At 41.3% G+C, this 21,482-nt stretch overlaps 1 protein-coding gene across 1 annotated transcript in view; it reads left to right on the top strand.

Annotated features, from left to right (window-relative positions):
* LOC126474840 (calcitonin gene-related peptide type 1 receptor-like) overlaps nt 1-21,482 on the top strand; it is an 820,928-nt gene that overhangs the window by 617,597 nt on the left and 181,849 nt on the right. Inside the window, exon 5 of the mRNA XM_050102318.1 lies at nt 18,506-18,612. Coding sequence (XP_049958275.1) covers nt 18,506-18,612 — 107 coding nt within the window. The remainder of the gene's footprint in view (nt 1-18,505; nt 18,613-21,482) is intronic.

The following is a 21,482-nucleotide window of genomic DNA, read 5'->3' as shown; positions in this document are numbered from 1 at the left end:
TGCTCTTTACGATACCAGCGAAACCAGTTACTTCGTTATCATTATTAATTTAAACGTGCCTGTAAAGTTAATGAAGGGGAAACAAGCTTTTAAACGTTACGTTAAAAGTAATTACGTTGCCAATTCGATCCAAATTGAACCCTAAGGAGCACCGTAGTTTTGTTGTCAGAGCGCGTGATGAATACAAGGATGTAACTGTTTATTTTACGCTGTTAAAATTCATAAAAATTGTTAGGCAAAATTTACACAAACGTCAGTTTTAAATTTTTTAAGTTCGCGGTTAGATCGGTGGCTCAATGAGGCCAGTCACTTAAGACCAAATATGGCAGAATTTGGAAGTAATTTGTGAGTCGCAAATATTTGTGCAGCAGTAAGAGGGAGTGCCATGAACAACATACTGGAACCCTGATAGATGGGGGCTTGATGTTGGAGTGCGGCCGCATTTGAAGATTATTTTTGTACGTCTTTCCCTTGTTTTAATAACTGGAAAACGTTGTCGTCTAGTGTCTAGTGTAAAAATGTCCAGTTACAAAATTTAATTGCATTAAATTTCCTGCAAAACAGTCCTGTTCATTAGTGAATGGAAATATGTATAATATACTACTTTCTTAATTTTTAAATTGAATTGTTTTGAACAGTTTCGTGTTCTTCCAATCTTTTGCATTTGCAACATGCATTTCTTTCTGTTCTATCTAGAGACAAAAACTCAAACGTACTAATGGTGGGGGACGAGGAGGAGGACATAAGTGTTTAACATCGCGTCCGCTTGCTGGGACTGAGAACACGTGGTGTCATTGAACCATGTCATTCACAAACTATCTATCGAGTATTGCCAGAACCATATTATTTATGGACACATTATAATTCGTATTAACAATAATACGGCTTGCTAAAGGTCTGGAAGAATATTTTCAACCAAGTCTCTTTAGATATTGCCTCTGACACACAAATGTACACATCGTGATGTGTAATGATTATCCAACATTTCAGTCTTGTTTGATCGTTGAGATCGGCAACAGTCGCAAAGAGAAAACAGTCGACACAAAGATTCATACATTCTAACGAAATAAGAACATCCCTAATATTACTTCTACCAGAAATAACTGATTATATAAAACGTTTGTTAGTAAAAACAACTTATCTTTAAAACTGAAGCAGAATTTGATTTAAAAACGTATCAAAAGGCGAACAAACCTGATACGTTTATTACGAAATGAAATATAGCACATAATCTTGAGCCGGCCGCGGTGGCCGAGTGGTTCTAGGTGCTTCAGTCCGGAGCCGCGCCACTGCTACAGTCGCAGGTTCGAATCCTGCCTCGAGTATGGACGTGTGTGATGTTCTAAGGTTGGTTAGATTTAAGTAGTTCTAAGTTCTAGGGGACTGATGACCTCAGATGTTAATTCTCATAGTGCTTAGAGCCAAAGTGTTGAAACAAAAAAAAAATAAAATATTGACTGTTGTTAGAATTCACGCAACATTACACTCACCCTGGCTAAAAACTATTACTGATACCCACTACAGCAGTAAACAAAGTTCCACAATGGCTGCAGAATACAACAGTACGACGAATTCTGATGTAACGAATGCCATCCAAAACGGTTCTGTGAAGATTTCACGAGATATAAATCTTAACCACTCCATCCAATATGCTACAGTCAAGTTTTCACTGAATGTAATCGCTTCGCCAACGAAAATCCACCCACACTTTCTTGCTTGCTCACAGCCAACTGGCACGCTGGCAGACACTACGCTGGACGTGACGAAAGTCTTGGTGTGCTTCGTATCGCCGTGTCGGGCCTCCTCTGTCTCGGAGTAGTGCAGAAGCTCGATGTGGCGTGGACTGAACAAGTCATTCGAAGCCCCAGCGGAAGTACTGACCCATGACGCCTTTGTAGCGCTCCGTAATTGCGAAACTGTTTCCAGTGCACAATTTTGTGCATGTACTGAACTTTGGATTTTATCCCATAAATGTTCGTTGGAATTCACGTCGGGCGATCTGGATGGCCAAATCATTCGCTCGAACTGTCCAAAATGTTCTTCTAGCCAACCATGTGCAATTACGGCCCGGTGACATGGCGCATTCTCATCCATAAAAATCCCATCGTTGGTTGGGAACTTGAAGACCATGTACGGCTGCAAGTGGTCTCGACGTATCCAAATATAGCCATTTCCAGTCAATGGTCGGTCCAGTTCCATCTAAACACAGCCCACACCACTACACGGCCACCACCAGCTTGTACAGTGGCTTGTTGACATCTTGGGTCCATGGTTTCGTGGCGTCCTTGCCACACTCTAACCCTAATACCATCTCTTACCAAGTAAAATCGGGACTCATCTGACCTGGCCACTGTTTTCCAGTCATCTAGGGTCCGAGGTATATGGTGACGAGCCAAGAAAAGGCGTTGCAGGCGAAGCCTTGCTGCTAGCAAAGGCACTCGCACCTGCCGTCTGCTGTCATAGCCCATTTACACCAGATTTCGCTGTACTGTCGTGACGGATACGATCATCGCACGTCACGGCCCAGATTGGTTCCTGCGGTAGTTTCACGCAGCGTTGCCTGTCTGTTAGCACTGACAATTCTGAACAAAATGCGCTGCTCTCGATCATTAAGTGAAGGTCAGCGACCGCAGCGTTCTTCATGATGAGAGGTAATGCCTGATATCTGTTATTGTCGGCACACTCTTCATGCTGTGGTACTGAATTTTTTGATTTCCAAACTCGAATGTGCCATGCGTCTAGCTCCAACTAGCATTACGCGTCCAGTCTGTTAATATCAGTCTTGCAGCCATTATCACGTCGGAAAGCTTTTCACATAAACCACCTGTGTACAAATGACATCTCCAAGAATGCACTGCCCTTTTATACCTTGTGTCTGCGCTCCTACCGCCATCTGAATATGTGCTTATCGCTATCCCATGACTTTTGTCATCCCACTATTCTAGTAGCACATTGCAAAGCAGCACATAATTCGACATGCAGTTTGGATTAACGTACAAAGCTAAAATTCATAGACACTGCAAATACACGTTTATGTACAGTAAAAGATGACGAACACAGCCGGCCGGTGTGGCCGAGTGGTTCTACGCGGTCCAGTCTGGAACCGCGCGACCGCAACAGCCGCAGTCTCGAATCCTGTCTCTGGCATGGATGTGTGTGATGTCCTTAGGTTAGTTAGGTTTAAGTAGTTCTAAGTTCTAGGTGATTGATGACCTCAGAAGTAAAGTCCCATAGTGCTCAGAGCCATTTGAACCATTTGAAGAACACACAATTGAAAAATTCTGCTATTGGCTGAAATGGTTCTGAGCACTATGGGACTCAACATCTGAGGTCATTAGTCCTCTAGAACTGAGAACTAGTTAAACCGAACGAACCTAAGGACATCACACACATCCATGCCCGAGGCAGGATTCGAACCTGCGACCGTAGCGGTCGCGCGGTAATTCTGCTATTCCTTCGAAAATAATTTTTAGAACCGTGGCTGTAATACGATATTGTTTAGGATTTTGACGCTGTATCAAACAAGCGACTTATAAATTGCGTGCTTATGCAATATCGTCTCAGTTATGTGACAGGATTTGTCACTTCCTGTCAGAGAGGTCACAGTTCGTACTAACTGACGGAAAGTCAACCAGCAAAACAGAAGTGATTTCTGGCGTTCCCCAAGGTAGTGTTGTAGGACCTTTGCTGTTCCTTATCTATATAAACGATTTGGGACACAATCTGAGCAGCTGTCTTAGGTTGTTTGCATATAACGCTGTCGTTTATCGACCAATAAAGTCATCAGAAGATCAAAACAAATTGCAAAACCATTCAGAAAAGATATCTGAATGGTGCGATAATTGGTAGCTGTCTCTAAATAACGAAAAGTGTGAGATCATTCGTTAATTGCTGTTACTTCGTTGCACTAGGATAAACAAAAAGTGTATTGTTCACTGATTGCTATAGTTCACGAGAGATTTACCTCTTATGACTTCTACCAAATCATGTATGAAAACGTTTTAATGTTATCAGAACGTGGAATGCGCTGAACACTCACGTGCTGTACAAACCCACAAGAAATACAAAACAAGGTCCCAATACAAAAACAAGAAAGCTTTAACAACCATCTGAAGATGGATTAGTAAGAAATCTGAAACCGGCCATGACTTAGTCCAAATAAACCTTGCTAAGCCTTGCTTGTTGTTTGATTGCTGTTTCAGATATAAACTTTATGACAAATTCTATATCAGTCCAGATAAATGCGCTGTACAACACACGCAAAAGCTACAGGAATTAAAGTAAAGTCAAAGGAGGAAATATTCGCAAATACGTAATATTTTTCTATGAAAAACCATTTAATTAAAGAAATATATTTCAGTTTAAGATTTTGAAGTTGAAACGAAGATTTAAATTGTCTGAGTTTTAAGTTACATGACGTAGGTATAGATCCACTATCACTTAAAACTGGCAACTCTAGACGGAGTTTCGGGTCAAATCGGATTATTTTCACGGACACATACAGTCTGTCAAGGATAAGTGGATGGCTACAGCATCCCTCGGGGTCGGTGACGTGAGAGAGGGAATGTTTCCTCGTCTGTCTTTCAGTGCTGAAAACGCCAGCGTGCGCGGCGAATCCTACCGATCAACTACGATAAAAAAAAACACACATTGAACTTTATGAGGGTTTAGTACTCTAGGGTTAAGTAAGTTGTAATGTAATTCAATGAGCAGGAGACAAATGACACTAAAAACTCCTATTTAACATTTAAAATCGATTCTTATGTTTCGTTTAAGTTTTTGAGACAAGCTATTGTAATAACTGTCAGATGGTTGAGATTAGCAGCAGACATAAAAAGAAAACAGTCGAACGAAAGAGTGTCGATTTGTGCCGGAAACAAACGAACGCAACATTTAGGATGCCTTCTGCCAGCTAATTGTCGAAATTTTAAACATTTTTAATTCTCGTAAAAATATATACATAGCCAATTTCTTTTTTTTACTAAATAGTTTATCTCTGTAAGCTATTGCACAATAATTTGTTGCAAGAAGACAGGATTGACAAAATTTACAAGGCGTCTAGCAAAGCAAATTGCCTAACACGTGTTAACAAAACTACAATTATGAATTATGAGATAAACTTTACTTTTTTAATTAAGAGTTGTATTTTTCAGTCTTGATAATATTTTATAAAATAATATTCAGCTACAGAAACCTGTAACATTCTCAACACGTCACATCCTTGAAATTATACTTACTTTTGACCTTAGAAGAAATTGTTTATAAACTTAGTGCGTTTCTTTCGTTCTTAAATTGTTGCGACGCCAATGAAAATATCCTGTCTACGTTCGCTTTGTGAGCTGGTATGCAAAATACATGCTGCACTATTTATTAGTATTTGACCTATAATTGTGCGTTCGTCTTTTTAAAACTTTTTAGCCACAAACGCCGTGGGCTTAGAAGCTTATCTTTATTACTTTCCACTTAAAAGTTTTTTAATTCACCCACTAGTCAGACAATTAGGTGTCGTCGATCTCGACAGTAATCTGCTTCAGGAAAACAACTGTTTCTCCAATAACAATCGACGAAGTACTTCCCGTGATATTAGGTAATATCATCCAGTCGAATTTGTCAGAGTCGTTCAATGGTTTTTCCCCAATTTTCTTCCTAGAACTTCACGTAATAGGACAGGTCCATACAGTTATTTGTAAACTCGGTTTTGCTGTCTTGATTTTATTTGTTCAAAATACTTTGCCCTTTATAGGCACATAATTTTGATGTATTCTATCTTCTGAAAATTTTTTCTGAGTTGTCAATATATTTTGAGTTTCTGTAACAGTTACTATATTTCCCCAAATTTTCTATTGTACTGTGGAAAATTTATATGACTCGGTGAATAAGAAACAAATGTGTTTCTGACATGAGTCTTCGATTAACATTCTGATTTTGACGGGTGGTCTACGTACGCTTTCAGAAAAATCCTTCACGGGCACATAAAATTTTAAAAATCGTTTAGTTGTGGGAATGAGTCTCAGCCGTAGTATTTTGAGTGAAATAATAGCTGTTTGTATTCTGTTCCGGCTGTTGGAGGGAATATCTTGGGGATTCTGTGCAAACCGTATATATTTATTTATTCGTTTCGCCCGCTAAAGAGCATGCTGAACTATTAGTTAGCACTGTTCATTTTAGCCTTCTTGTTCGTCTTTTCTTCCCAAAACTTCCTCGTTCTTTCACAATGGACCAGTCTTCTTTATTGTGTCCATGCGTTTTTCAATTTCAGATTCCTTTCCGTCGGGTGTTTGGTTGTGAATTTATGAGAGTTGAATTTCTGTCTGTAGGCAGTTCATGTGGTTTATAGTGGCTCAATATTGAGTTACGTGAGGTCATTTTGGGTGCCCTTGTTTAGCTAGTTCGTTTGATGATAAGGAAGATTTTCTTGGTCATTCTAGAGGCGTCCATTCTTGCTAAATGTCCGTAAAATTTCAATTGTTTTTTCCGTGCAACTGACGTGAAACGTTCAGTCCTTGAGTACAGTTCTTCAGTGCTTTTGCGCATCCAGATACCATCTTGAAATTTGAATTGTCATGAGTATTTGCCTCTCCATTTTGTCAATTTCCTTGATGTTGCTGGTTAATGATGATTTTTCAGTTGCGTAGAGCGCTTCATGAAGAGTGACTGTATGATAGTGATGACGTTTGTTTGGGTGAATAGCGATTTCTTAATGTATGTGTTCCAGGTCATTGTATAAACCTTACGTAATTTTTCTGCTCGTGTTTTGTGAGATAGTTTTTCGCTGCTAGTGTTGCTGATCATTTCACCCAAGTACTTGAAGTACTCAACTTGTTTGATATCACCATATTTTGTTGCAAGTGGTTTCAGATTTGAACTTTTGGGTCCATGAATTGTGTTTTCTCGTAAGAAATGTGGTGTCCGGTTTTGATGGGAGCCTCATTAAGTTTTTCGATGGCATGTTTGACTCCTTTGTTCCCATATTTATTCCAGGTATTTCTTTCTCCCACGTCTTGATAATCTTGTGCAGTACCAGGTTCAAGAGGAGTGGGGACAACCCATCACGTTGTCTCACTCCTGTCCTAATTTGAAGAGTTTCAGAAACTTCTTCCATGAATTTTACTTTTGAGATTATGTCTGTTAAGGTCTGCTCAATTAGTGAAGTAGTTTTGTTACCTACACCATATTCACGAAGTGTACTGAACAGATTGGTGCGATGAATCGAGTCGTATGCTTTCTTGAAATCTACGAAGATGACCACTGTGCAGATCGACTGACGGCGTTCCAGTATCATTTTCAGGTTCTGTTCTGTTCTGCGCAGAATCGATGTGGGCGGAAGCGTGCCTGATATTCACCGATTTTATGTTCTTTCTGTTGTTCTAAAAAGAACGTGAGAGCACTTTGTAAGCTAGTGGTAGGCGTGAAATGCCTCGACAGTTGGGATCGGTCTTGTCGCCATTTTTGTGCAGAGGGTGAACTGTATATAGTCAGAAAAAACTGTATATGCTGAGAAAAAAACTGAGTATTTCCTATTTCATGGACTCCGTGTCGATAGGAAGTAGGTCACACCCATGATGCATAGTGCTATAAAGTACGTATGTGATAATCGGATTAAGTTCCCTCTTCAGCTTATAGAAGACTTTACCTCTTCCAGCTCAACTCTCTCCGCCGAAGTTAACGCTGCGGTTGACGGGATAAGCCCACACCCTTTGACAGACGAGCATGCTTCCGCAGGTGCTTCTGAGTAATCTCACAGTCAGTGATTGTATCAGAGGCCTCATTTTCAGTGTTTTGGATCTGATGGAGTTTGGGCGTGATGCCATTCTTTTTACGGAAACACTGAATGATGACGGGGAACAATGTAGTATTTTCGTAATTACTAGCATTACTTATGAATTTCAGATCATTTAGATCACTTTTCATTTTGACAATAGATAAAGGGCTTATCACATTCTTCACAACAGCAGCAGATTTCGTGAATTTACGGGCTACTTTTTTGTCTTGTCTGATGCTGGAAACATTACACGGTTTACGGTATGTGGCAAAAATTTGTGTGGTAAGCCAAAGTACCTTCCATTGGACGAGGCAGATTTTCGTCTGACTCAGCCTTTTCAAAGAACGTAGTGATGTCCGAACCACTAGCCTTGTGTTCAGAATTATATTCATCCTTTTTTGTGTTTAACTGGTTGTTTGTATAAGGTTTGCCCTCGTGTGATATCGAAATCACTGATTAATAAATTATTTCATCTTTCTAACAGTGGATATTTGTTTTGCAAATCGCTATACAGTATGGATTTAAGTTTTTTCATTTCGCAGCTGGGAAGAAGAATAGCCTGTGGTTTTAGGACGATGAACAGCACATTTTTTACGAACTTCCAGCCTGCTGGAATAATTATAGGTCAGCAGCTTCTGTTAATCATAAAACGAAAAGCCAGTGAAAGTTGCAAATTTCACTTTTTTCATTCACTCGTTGAAAATGCAGAAAACATGTTAAAAATGTCCAAATGAACAGTTACAGCCCATACAGATTACGTAAGATTCCATCATTTATATACGTTAAGATTTTTTTAACTCGCCGTGATTTCATTTGTGTCTCTTGCCTGTTTCGTTTAATTGTTCTCGTGTTAATAATCACCCACAGTACAACGGAAACACGCCAAAATCGCAAATTTCGCGTTCTTTTATTCATTCGATGACTAGTTTCGGGCCGGGATCCACTTTCAAATCATCATAACACAGTCAAAAATATTTCCGAAAATGCCAAAACTGTGTCAAAAATGTGCAAACGAACAATTACAGAGCAAGCAGCTATCTGTATGCGCTGTAATTGTTCGTTTGCACGTTTTTCAAATGTTTTTTGAATTTTCGGAACTACCGTTTTTGACTAAGCTACGATGATTTGAAAACGGGTCCCGGCCCGAAACTAGTCATCGGATGAATAAAAAACGTGAAATTTGCAGCTCTGGCTGCTTTTTCGTCGTAGGGGCGTCAGTATTAACACGCGTAGAATTAAAAGAAACAGGCAAGAGGCAGAAATAAAATCACAGCGAGTTAAAAAATCTTATCGAATATAAATCACACAAATTTACGTAAGACGGTGTGCTATTGTGTCTGCATCTAGCACGTGTCGAGGGAGACGTATACCCGCACAGTTGGTTGTCTGTGCACAACAGTCTGACGGGGTGGCCGGTGGCACGGTGCGCATGAGTGTCAGTTGTCGGCGCTTCTCGGTCTAGTCAGCCAAGAAGTATGGAAAACAAGTGTATAAGAGAGCGTTGAAGCGTGTATGTCGTTGGTATTTCAATATAAAACTTAGAGGTATTGAAACGTCCTTACACAAAAACACGAATTGTAATAAACGTAGGTAGCAATTGACTAGGAGAAATGATTATTAACATAGGTGTTAGACAAGGATGTGGACTGTCAGACATTCTTTTTAATATTTACATTTACTTTATTCTTCGTAAATGGAAATTTAAAGTAAGCAAAAAACTTAAGATAACGAATGTGGATTATCTGAATGTACTTTTATTCGCATATGGTATCGTTATCATTAAGAAGAAAGAAGACGACCTCCAAAGATAAGAACACCAGCTGATCGAAATATGCTAGAAATACAACTTTAAAATTTGTAGTCATAAGACGAAAATAATGTTCTTCCGAGAAAAATATCCAGTCATATCAAAAACTGTTTTGGATAATTCGGTTTTAGAATAGATCTCTAAAATCTCTTATTTAGGCTGTGCTATAAGATGTGATTTTGACTCGAATACTGAAAATAAAATACAAAAATTCCAAACTATCGTACCATTATCACAATATTGGACCATGAAGTACAAAAAGAGACCATCTTAAAATTTTATGAAGTGAAGACGGTTCCTGTATTACCGTATGGTGGCGAAAGCTGGTTTACCACAAGTAAACATGAAAAGAGAATTCAGATAGCAGAGATGAGGTTGCGAAGGAAGACGTTGGTCTGTAAAGGAGAGACGTGATTAGAAATTAAGACGCTGTTGTTGTTGTCTTCAGTCTAAACACTAGTTTGATGCAGCTCTCCAGGCTACTCTTCATTTCCGAGTAACTATTGCAACCTACATCTATCTAAACCTGCTTACTGCGTCCCTGTATTGGTCTCAGTCTATGATTTTTACCCTCCACGCTTCTCTTCAATACTAAACTGGTGATTCCTTGATGCCTCAGACCGAGTCCTACCAACCGATCCCTTCTAGTCGAGTTGTACCACAGATTCCTCTTCTCCCCAATTCTATTCAGTACCTCGCTATGGGCTACCCATCAAATCATCGCCATTCTTCTGTAATCTCATTACAAAATCTTCTATTCTCTTTTTGCCTACACTGTTTCTCGTCCACGTTTCACTTCCATACATGGCTACACTCCCAGTCTACATTTTGTATCGTCTCTACTTCGACCATCGTCAGTTGTTTTCCTTCCCAAATAGCAAAACTAATCTATTGCTTTAAGTGTCTCATTTCCTTAACTTATTTCCTCAGGATCACCTGATTAAATTCGACGGTATTCCGTTATCCTCGTTTTGTTTTTGTTGATGTTTATCTTATATCCTCCTTTCAAGACACTGTCCATTCCATTCAACTGTTTTTCAAAGTCCGGTGCTGCCTCTGGGAGAATTACAATGTCATCCGCAAACCTCAAAGTTTTATTTCTTCTCCATGGATTTTAATTCCTACTCCAATTTCTTTTTTTGTTTTTTGTTTCCTTTACTTCTTGCTCAGTATACAGATTGAATAACATCGCAGATAGGCTACAACCCTCTCTCACTTCTTTCTCAACCAGTGCTTTCGTTTTGTGCCCCGACTCTTGTAACTGCCATCTGGTTTCTGAACGAATTGTAAATAGCCTGTCACTCCTTGTATTTTACCTCTGCCATTTTGATAATTTGGAAGACAGTATGCCAGTCAAAATTGTCAAAAGCTGCCTGTAAGTCTAAAAATGCTGTGTACGTAACTTTGCCTTTTCATGATCTATCTTCTATGGTAAGTCGCAGGGTCAGTATCGCTTCGCCTGTTCCTACGTTTCTTTGGAATCCAAACTGATCTTCCCCGAGGTCAGCGTCTACCAGTTTCACCATACGTCTGTAAAGAATTCGGGGTAGTATTTTGCTACCCCGGCTTATTAAACTGATAGTTCGATAATTTTCACGCTCGTCAGAGTCTGCTTTCTTTGGGATTGGATTTGCTATATTCTTCTTGTAGTCTGAGGGTATTTCGCCTGTCTCATACATCTTGCTCGCCAGATGAAAGAGTTTCGTCTTGGCTGGCTCTCCTAAGGCTATCGGTAGTTCTGACGGAATGTTGTCTACTCCTGCGGCCTTGTCTCGATTTAGGTCTTTCAGTGCTCTGTCTAACTCTTCACGCAGTATCAGAAATGAAGATATAAGAACAGAATTGGAAATTTCCAACATGAATGAAAAACTTCAAATATATTGTGAAGATTTGAGAAAACACGTCATGAGACTGCCAGATCGTAGTACAACCCCCCCCCCCCTCCTCTAATTCCCTAAACTACAAGCCCAATTGGAAAAGATACATTGGAATACATGAATATTTGAGCCGGACCAGAACTTGAACCCGCTTCTTCTGCTTAAGACTATCGGTCAGCCTTAAAAGCCTTGGTTATCCGAGCATGCTTCCCACCAGACCCAAACTTCCAACCTCTTGCACACTATTAGCGTGGCGTCACCTACTCATGAACCCCTGAAACACCATTTCAGATTCCCTCAAGAGATCGGCGATGGTGTGCATTCGCACTAAAAGAATGGATTTTTGTTCATCGCACTATGTAATGTCTGGCCCAAATTTTCACCTGTTACCATAGATTCATATCGATGCCCAAATACGGGTAGTGTCACTGAACAGTCTTTGAATAAGTTTTTTTATGTTTCTCCAGTCTATCGAATTTCTGCACATACCAAGAAAGGCCAGGGTTTACCCACGAGAGTTGTATAAAAACCCGCATATGGCGGCCCATATTCCCTCAAAACTAGGAGAGATCCAGGGAATCCAAGACGTATGGCAGCCCTAGACAGATATCGACTATAGTAAGTAGTATATACTGTACGTTTATTACAGGAGTCATTCTTAAGCAAATATGCGACGGCAGAGTTTGCTAACAATCATTATCAGCGATGAGGAAACACTTAGCTACGGGAAAATGTCGACGTCGCACGTTGGTGGCCCACAAACCACATTAGCGTAATTTTTACTAAGAACTGTCTCTGTAATCGTCGTCTTGATAGTAGCCATTTGCATCTGCATGCGGCAGAAAGAGCGTAATTTACTGTCTCCAAGTATCTGTAGTCGGTAGTGCACACCAGAAACGCTTCAGCCAGAAAAAAAAACGTGACGTTCACTAAAATCATTGCGCTTACTAAACATTTCTCATCAGTGTTTTGTAACTTTCATACTTCTTTCTTAAGTATTTGTTCATGACGAGAAGCCCCTCGATACAATTGTATTTCACAGTACGCGCTATGTATCGAAAACAGTTCATTTGGTAGAGACGTAACGCCACTGCCATAGTTGTAGATTATTATTTTGTGCATATTAGTTTATGGCAAGAAGCACATTTGTTCCGATTTTGTAGCTTTGACATTATTATGTTCAATGGTTTATAACAAAACGCCCTTTCGTCAGTGCCAGGGATGTAAGCCCGTCACTGTGACTACGTAAGAGCAGCAAAAGATATCTACATAATTAGTTCATAATTGTTTCACAAATATTCACTTGACTTAAAGACTATAATTACAGAAATGAATTTTTTAAGAATCGTTATCTCTTTTCTGGCAGAGTATTAAGGACGAGAGACAGAAAATACAAGAACGAACGCTGAGGAGCGAGCTGTCATCAGATCAAAGCTGGCCACGTGTGCTCCGTTTGTCGCGCTTAGCGCACCCCTGACCTGTACGTCCACTAACAAAGGGGTAGCGACTACCCGACGTACCGTATTCGTCAAATTTAGTAGTTTTGCGCAGAAATCAAAGTGACAAGAGTTGCTAGCTCCAAATTGCCAAGCGTTTAGAGAAAACAGCATTCATAGGGCTGGTCGGGTGAGGCGCGAGCCATTCACGTAGCTGTACCCTGTCACAGCGGAAAGAGTGCAGAAAGGTAATCCGACGGTCGTGGTATCGTGTCCCGATTCTGGAAAATTTACTTTATTTTCTGTTTTTGCTTTTCTTAGACTGTGAATAAGCCAGAATAATGCTCAGTGTCCCTATTGTATTTATTAATATTGTCACACTACGCATGAAAACGGAAAGCGAACGAAAATTCGAGGTTGAAAATAAAATATAGCATGGCATTGTAAGATATACGGTGCAAATCCACACATAAAATTAAATTAGTTTATGATTAAAAGCGCTCATGATTTGCAAGTACTGCGGGATATTCATCATAACAATAGGGGAAGCAGTAATTTTCTCGGCGTCTCGGAAACGTTATAAACGCCAATTTTTTACGATTTAGTGATTGTGTACAGTGTCTTTAGAAAAAAACCTCGTTTCCATTCGTAAAAAGTTATCTCTCTTCGCACAGTTTGGCAGCAAACCACTCGTAACGCATCGATAAGGGCAGTTGTGGAGTTTTTATAAAGCTGTTCGCCTGGCCATAAAAAAATCGCAGAGTAGCACTAACGGAGTGAATGTCGGAGGTATCTCTTTAATACTGCAAGGTGGCAATCCTTCATCTGGAAGAAACCTCGTCATATAATCGTGCACTTGTCCTGGCCACTAGTCATTTGACAGAAGCGGTTTGTTCTGCTGCACGTGCGGTGTCGTCACATCAATCAAAATTCTTTTGTCTAAGGCTGATGTACGTTTTTCAGATTTTTTATTAAGTAATAGCGATATTCCTACATGCCCCTCCTGCACGCCCACCATTTTTAATCCGTCCAAAAGAGCCAGTGCTCTCTTGTAGGAAAATGTAAGACCTTTGGAAACAACCTTCACGAAAGGTTTATAACGTATTAGCCAGTATACGAATAGGCTACATTGTTCACAATCTGGCTTTTCATGAGTCCAGCGTTCGTTTATATATCGTTTGGCACTGCCAATCTTGAAAGAGAAGATAGGAATGAAAATGTTTTATCGTACATGACATTAACAAGAGCATCAATGAGCTCTATCGACTTACCTGCTTCATTCCTCCTTGGAAAATAACTTGCGGAATCCTCGTGGACGCTTTAAGTACAATGCTCTCTTGGGAAGTTATTTGTAGTCTGAAGTTTTCCTTGTAGTGAACTTAGATGGGACGTAAGTATATTTTAAAGCTGTACTGACAGTAAACATATTTTGTGTGTTTCTGAATGATTTATAATATATTAAGTTATGAATTATGTCCTACAGTAATCCATTTGAGGCGCTGAGAATCATATGGGTGTAAAGCACATCATCGTCGATTGTGAGAGTGTAGCATTTATTGATGCTTTTGAAATCTGTTGATCTTATGGTGAGTCAGGTTTATCTGTCCTGTAGGCCCACACTGTATACAAGAAAATTCACGAAAAGCGACATCACTGGCTTCTCTGATATTCACTTAAATGTGGGATCGATGGCAGTGTGCATTAGGCGCTTATGGATCTCAGTACCTCATCTGTATGCTATTAAAGTGACTATGTTGCTACACATTACTATTTGAGTTTAATCGTGTCCACAACAGCACTTTGTGTTTGGAGCTGATTGTTTACTGTCCGGCAATAGGCTTTCGTGTGCAGTTAAACATGAACTATGTTGAACCTATTTTAAACGCTAACAGAAAAGTAATGCTGTGAGGATGGGTCGTGAGCCGTGTTGGGGTAGCTCAGTCGGTTGGGCACTTGCATGCGAAAGGCAAAACCCCTGGGTTCGTGTCTCTGTCCGTCACGCGCGACTTTAATCTCTCATTGTGCTGCAGAGTGAAAATCTCACTCTGGGAGTAGAAAAGTAGAATTAATACATCTGTTAGGAATCTTTACATATGTCCGAAGAAAACGGAAAAGCACGAAAGCGTGCACGCACACAAAAATGCGTAATGGAAATTTGCTAAATCTTAGGCATTATTTCGCTGTTGCCTTAAACTGCACTTAATTCTGCACAAGAGACCGATGACCGTAGCAGTCTGGTCCCTTCAATCCCACAAACCAGGAAATTCTGCACAAAACAACAAAATTCCACAAATTCAATTCTTTTTTTGTCAGATAAGTTATGCATCTTATTATTATTCTTGTTATTATTAATGGCAGTGGTTGTAGATATATAAATTTGTTGATAAGCATAACTGTTATACAACAGATGCTATTAATTTCACACTCACAAAGTTATCTGTATCTAAAAATTTGTGAACGTTCAGAATGTGTATACTCACGAGCCGCCACTGTGTATGAAAGCATACATTGTGTTAATAATAATTTCGTGTCACTTCGAGATCTGGTGTTTACAGACTAAAACTATGCAAAATATTTTCTTTGAAGCTACTATCCTCACGGATCCAGCAGCTGGAGAGATTTCTGCGATACCCCGTATTCCAACGCTCGCAACCGATCTAACTCTTCCTTTTAAACGACTTCAATTCCCATTCAAAGTTTCGTTTGCTCCAACAATAAACAATTGTAAAGGTGAGAGAGAGAGGGAGTAGGGAGGAGTTGGGCAGAGAGGTGTGGGAGGAAGGAGGTGGACAGAGGGAAGTGGGAGGATGAGATGGTCAGAGAATGGGGGGGGGGGGTGAAGGAATTGGTCAGAATGAGTGAGGAGGAGAAGATGGTGGGAGAGAGACAGAGAGCGGAGGAGATTGGGGCGTACGTTCAGTTGCCATACATATTTAGCAATTACTAAGCATTACCGGCTACGTTAAATTATACACACAAACCTTCCTCGTCAGTCAGTCTATCTTTTAATGAAAAGCGTATCAAAATCCCTACAGTAGTTATTGAAATTAGCTGTAACTTCTAAACAGAGAAACGCCTTTGTGAACTTTAATTTATTCAGGGTGTTTCCGTAAGACCGTGCAAAAATGTAATAGGACATACAAAATGTCTCACTGAACAATTTGAGGTAGGGAACCTGGGGTAGGAGAAGCCATCTTACGGAGATATGGAAGTAAACTTGTCTACCGCTTCGTATAGGATTACCGTTTTGCAGCTTGTTTAAAACTAACATGCGTACAGGTTTACACGTACTTTCCTGTTTATTTAGATGTACATTGTTTATTTCCTGCAAGGGAACAAGGTGTACGAGCCTAATTACTAGGAAGACTGACGCAGGTTTTGTTTACTTTAGCCGGCCGCGGTGGTCTAGCGGTTCTAGGCGCTCAGTCCGGAACCGCGCGGCTGCTACGGTCGCAGGTTCGAATCCTGCCTCGGGCATGGATGTGTGTGATGTCCTTAAGTTAGTTAGATTTAAGTTGTTCTAAGTTCTAGGGGACTGATGACCACAGATGTTAAGTCCCATAGTGCTCAGAGCCATTTGAACCATTTTTTTTTGTTTACATTACTTGTCTATTAGGTGGCTCTGTTGTACCGTATTTACATTGTCCTATGACAGAACGTGGAATGAATCAACAATATGACGGTGCACAGCCTTACTTCATTGTGGATATCCGCAACGATCTCAACGCTGTATTTACTAGTCTTTGGGTTGTAAGGGGAGGTCCTATTCCATGGCTGCGAGCTCACCTGACCTGGACCCCGTGATTATTTCCTACGGGTATATCTAAAGTCACTTCCGTATGAAGTCCCAGTGGATACGGAGATGTAATTAGATGCTGCCCGTGATGTGATTCGAACCATGCCAGTGGTATTTGTCAGGGCACATGAGAATGTTGTTCACTGATGTCGTGGTTCCATTGAGGTCGATGTCCACCCCCTGTAGCCGAGTGGTGCCGGCACGGTTGCTCAGCGTGTTCGGTCAGAGGGTTAGCTGCCCTCTGTCATAAAAAAAACCTGAGTTAATCGATCATCAACGAACTGCCCCTAGAAGATGCAACGAACAAACCGAACAATATGAGATTTCTAAAAAAAAAAAAGAAAAAAAAGTTGTCAGCGCTATACAGAGTGTCAATCCTAAGGGCCCGGGTTCGATTCCCCGATTCCCGGCTGGGTCGGAGATTTTCTCCGCTCAGGGACTGGGTGTTGTGTTGTCGTAATCATCATCATTTCATCCCCATCCCCATCGACGCGAAAGTCGCCGATGTGGCGTCAAATCGAAAGACTTGCACCAGGCTAACGGTCTACCCAGAAGGAGGCTCTCGTCACACGACATCATCAGGTGTACCAGTTTCATTGCCTCTTCCCTGTAATTCTAATATATATTTAGCAACTGCGAAGCATTGCCGGGTTCTCTTGTTCCTTATAGAGCTCTATACTTATTCTGTCAAGTCTAGCCGTCTTTCTTCTATTGATTTGTTTAGTGTATTTTCAGCCCTGATGATTTATGTCGAAATTTATTGATTACTGAATTGTCAATACAATTCTTACACAGTTCCCTATTTGGAACGTCTAGCGTTCTCCTTGCATTTCTCGAATCCCGCCAGGATTTGTCTCGTAATTGCCCCGTGATGTCGGAGTAGCGGGCGTAGTAAGTATTAAAGATCGCAGGAGCTATACTCATTTCTATAGTCCTAGTGTTCATGTCCGCAAAATAGTTTTTGATACGTAAATTTGCACGTGGATACTTGTTCTCATGTTTGTGAATGAATCTACACACATGAGCCAAAATGATACGACCACTGCCCACCGCTGGCTGAATGCCTCCTAGTGATGTTGCGGGGACGTGACGCAGTAAAGAAAGATGGTAAGCGGAAGAGAGAAGAATAGGCGCTCATTATAGCGTAGATGAGGGCCGCAAATACGGAAGTCCACTGATCCTAAGGGCCCGGGTTCGATTCCCCGATTCCCGGCTGGGTCGGAGATTTTCTCCGCTCAGGGACTGGGTGTAGTGTCGTCCCAATTATCATCATTTCATCCCCATTGACGCGTAAGTCGCGGAAGTGGTGTCAAATCGAAAGACTTGCACCAGGCGAACGGTCTCCCTGACGGGAGGTCCTAGTCACACGATATTTATTTATTTATTGAGATCGATGGCTGTCAGTTTCAGCACATTTTGTTAGACACAGTACGTTCATTGTGTAATGATGGTATTTGCGGTTAACTGTAACTAATATAAATAAAAACGTACAGAGTAATGTGATTTTATTCTTATTAACTCCTTAATCTGGCTTCTCCGACCCCAGGTTCGCTACCTCAAATTGTTCGGTGGATCATCCTCTATGTCCTGTTAAATTCTTGCACGCTCTTGTGGAAAAAACCTGAATAGTATGTAGTGTATATGTAGAAGGTGGTGAGCATGAATTTCTTATTCACATCCATATTGAGAAAAATATTAGGGCAGCATCTTGGTACACTTGTGTACAACGTGATTATAAAATAATTCGTTCCAAATTATTAAGATTAACCACTCAAATGACGCAAGTAACATCTAAGTAACTGAGTAACGAGTGACGTGGTTTCGCAGGAACGGCGCACCGGCACTGCGAGAGCAACGGCACGTGGTTCCGACACCCTGAGACGGGCGCCGGCTGGTCCAACTACACCACCTGCGTCAACCTGGACGACCTCAACGTGAGTGCCGCCCGCAGACCGCCTACCTGCCAGCCTGACAGCCTGACAGCCACCCAGCAGAGACTACGCTGCAGTGCTTGGTGTCGCTATCGGTCGCTGTGTTGACAGCCAACTCTGCCTCTATGGACAATACCAGCCACTAAAAGTGCAACACCGTAAGACGGTGTCTGCAACAAAAGTCAGTTTGTCGTTAAGTGCATATCGAAGTGCTGAGCATTCCACTGCAGCCGCACGAGATAGGCTTCGGTAACACCACCTACATACCCAGTGTAAGGAGAGACTACACAGAACGCTTCTCGTTCACATTTGAATGTACGTTGGATGCGAGAATAATGTATTCTTCTTGGTGTAAGAAGAAAAATGCTGTGCATCTTCATATTTTCGCGGCGCAAGTACTGATCCATAAAATTTCGGGCGTGCAGCAGCATAAATTTGACTTCTTCTTCTAATATTTCGGCTGAATACCGTTTAGCCATTATCAGAGTGAGCCGAGTTGACTCACCTCGGCTCACTCTGATGATGGCTGGACGGTATTCAGCCGAAACATTGGAAGAAGAAGTCAAATTTATGCTGCTGCACGCCCGAAATTTTATGGATCAACAAAAATGTTAATTGCAAGGTTCCGCAATAGTTCTGCTCTCGTTGGTCAGGATCCCACCAGTGGCATACGAATACGGGATTGACGGGTTATATCAGGCTCATAACGCCACGCAAAGTCTCATTTCTCCCACGCGGCTAGCACATGAGAGGACAAACATACTGAACGCTCGGCCGCGTGTTACTGTACAGCCTCGAAACATAACCTGAGACTGTAAACGGGACTGTACCAAGAATCGTATCCATGTGGACAGTGTGGCTACGTCTAAAGCACCACGGAGTGTTAGGACAAAGAACACGGCTGGCTCTTCCCTTGACGCGGCATAACAGAGACGTTCCGACAGTTGTTCTCCCAGAGACAACAGTGGACGAAGCAGTGGCACCGCCTCATCTTTTGAGACGAGTCCCAGTTCCTTGTTCTGTTCTTCCACGGACGTATCCATGTGTGGAGGCTTCCAATGCAACGAATGTTGCCAGAATGCATGTCTCATCGTTATATGGAACCGCGACCTGTAGAGATGGCACACACTGCCACCACCTGCTGAGTCCGTAGATAGTGGTATATATCTGGCCAAGCTTTCCCACCCGAGTTTTTCCATAATTAATCCAGTCCGTCCTCGAACAGACTTCGTGAGCCGCCGCGTACGAATTCTTCCTTCCTATTATGTGGAGATGCTTTTCTGGTTTTGTGTCCTTTTGTAGAGCCGTAGCGGCGCCATCGGATTATAAAAGGGTAGTACTATTGTCTACGCTGTATGTAATGAAGTGGAAAAAAGTTTTTGGTGCAAATGACTTTTACACAGGATGCCATTATAGTGCATTTATTTAAGAAACACCAGATAATGAACTTGTTCACATTGATTATAAGCTATACATTAATGGTACGTCCATGGTCTGCGAGATGACTAAATCGAAAGGAATCCTATCGACAACTCTCGACTATGGCGCACATCATGTAACCTGAGCGTAGAATCGGTAAAGTTCTTATAAGATCGTACTTCATCGGTTATGCCAAATTTATTCAATTATTTCTCGTATAAATGATTCCTCGTATCGTAAAATTACTGAAAGATAGTATTTATGCCGCGTAGACTCCTCCTAATGTCTGAGTGACAGAAGGCAATTTTTGTTAGCCAATGTGTATTAGTAACAACTACTTGATTCGCGCCAGAATAAATGTACTTTCCCTCTGTACCTCTTTTCTGACGTCTCGAGCGATTTCAGCACCGGCGCCTTGTCCCTCTGGCTCTTAAAGCGTTAGATGGTGAGCCGCCTCTGTTACGCAGTATGGGACTTACCACTCGCTCCTTACTCCGTACGTACTGCAGCGCTGGTAAATTCACTTCACGTATATGAAACAGCAAAACTAAAAATAAAGTAAAATGCGCTCTTATCTGCAAATGAGAGGTGCCCTGCAAGCTAGACAACATGATCACTTGTATGTGGCAGAACTGGTAATTTGGACACTTGTGTCACAATTTTCACATATTAAGGTCCGTGGCTGTGCCTTTCTTATATTGTCTCAGTGACTAACTTTCAACAAAATAACGCGAGACTGTACGCAGTCGTGGCGCCCTGCACTGCCTCACTACAGAGGGTATTCCACCGTTGCCGTGTCCACCTCATTCTACAGATCTCTCATCCGCTGGGAACATCCGGTCATGGGACGTTGAGAGAATCGTAAGCAATCAATCGGCAACTCATTAAGCCGTGATGCACAAGCTGATTTTAGCAGCTGTTGTGCCCAATGTGGCAGCTCTCTGTGCTGAATTTCGGACCGTGTAGACGCTGGAAACCCTTGTCAGTTGCCTATGCTTTAAAACTGACACGTTAATAGTGGGCCAACTCGACTGAAAACCTACACAGAATAGAAAAAAGGTGCTCGCCCCGATTGTTGTCTCATGAACTCGTGTGTAGATTGCACTGGTGCACACACGCCCTGTACTGCGGTGTAGTTTCAGTCTCAAAGCGATATGATTCTTATCTTGATATTTGACTGTAAACGGTGAATCGGACAACGACGTGTTTGTCACATATTGTTTGTGTGTCCCATTTGACATATGATAGCTGTGCTGCCTAGTTGTCAGAGTAAAATAACATGGGTAGCCCTTAAGAAGACCCATTTATGATATTTTTAACAGGTATAATGACGTATATCGGCGTAAAGCTACTACCGATATATTATCCCAAATCGTTGGCCACGAAATGCCTCTTCTTCGCGTCTCCACTTTTCTAAATGGCTTTCCTACCACCTTAGTTTTATTATTAACAAA

Source organism: Schistocerca serialis, chromosome 4, assembly GCF_023864345.2.
Source record: "Schistocerca serialis cubense isolate TAMUIC-IGC-003099 chromosome 4, iqSchSeri2.2, whole genome shotgun sequence".
NCBI classification, from domain to species: domain Eukaryota; kingdom Metazoa; phylum Arthropoda; class Insecta; order Orthoptera; family Acrididae; genus Schistocerca; species Schistocerca serialis.
This window is presented reverse-complemented; position numbering and strand designations above follow the sequence as displayed.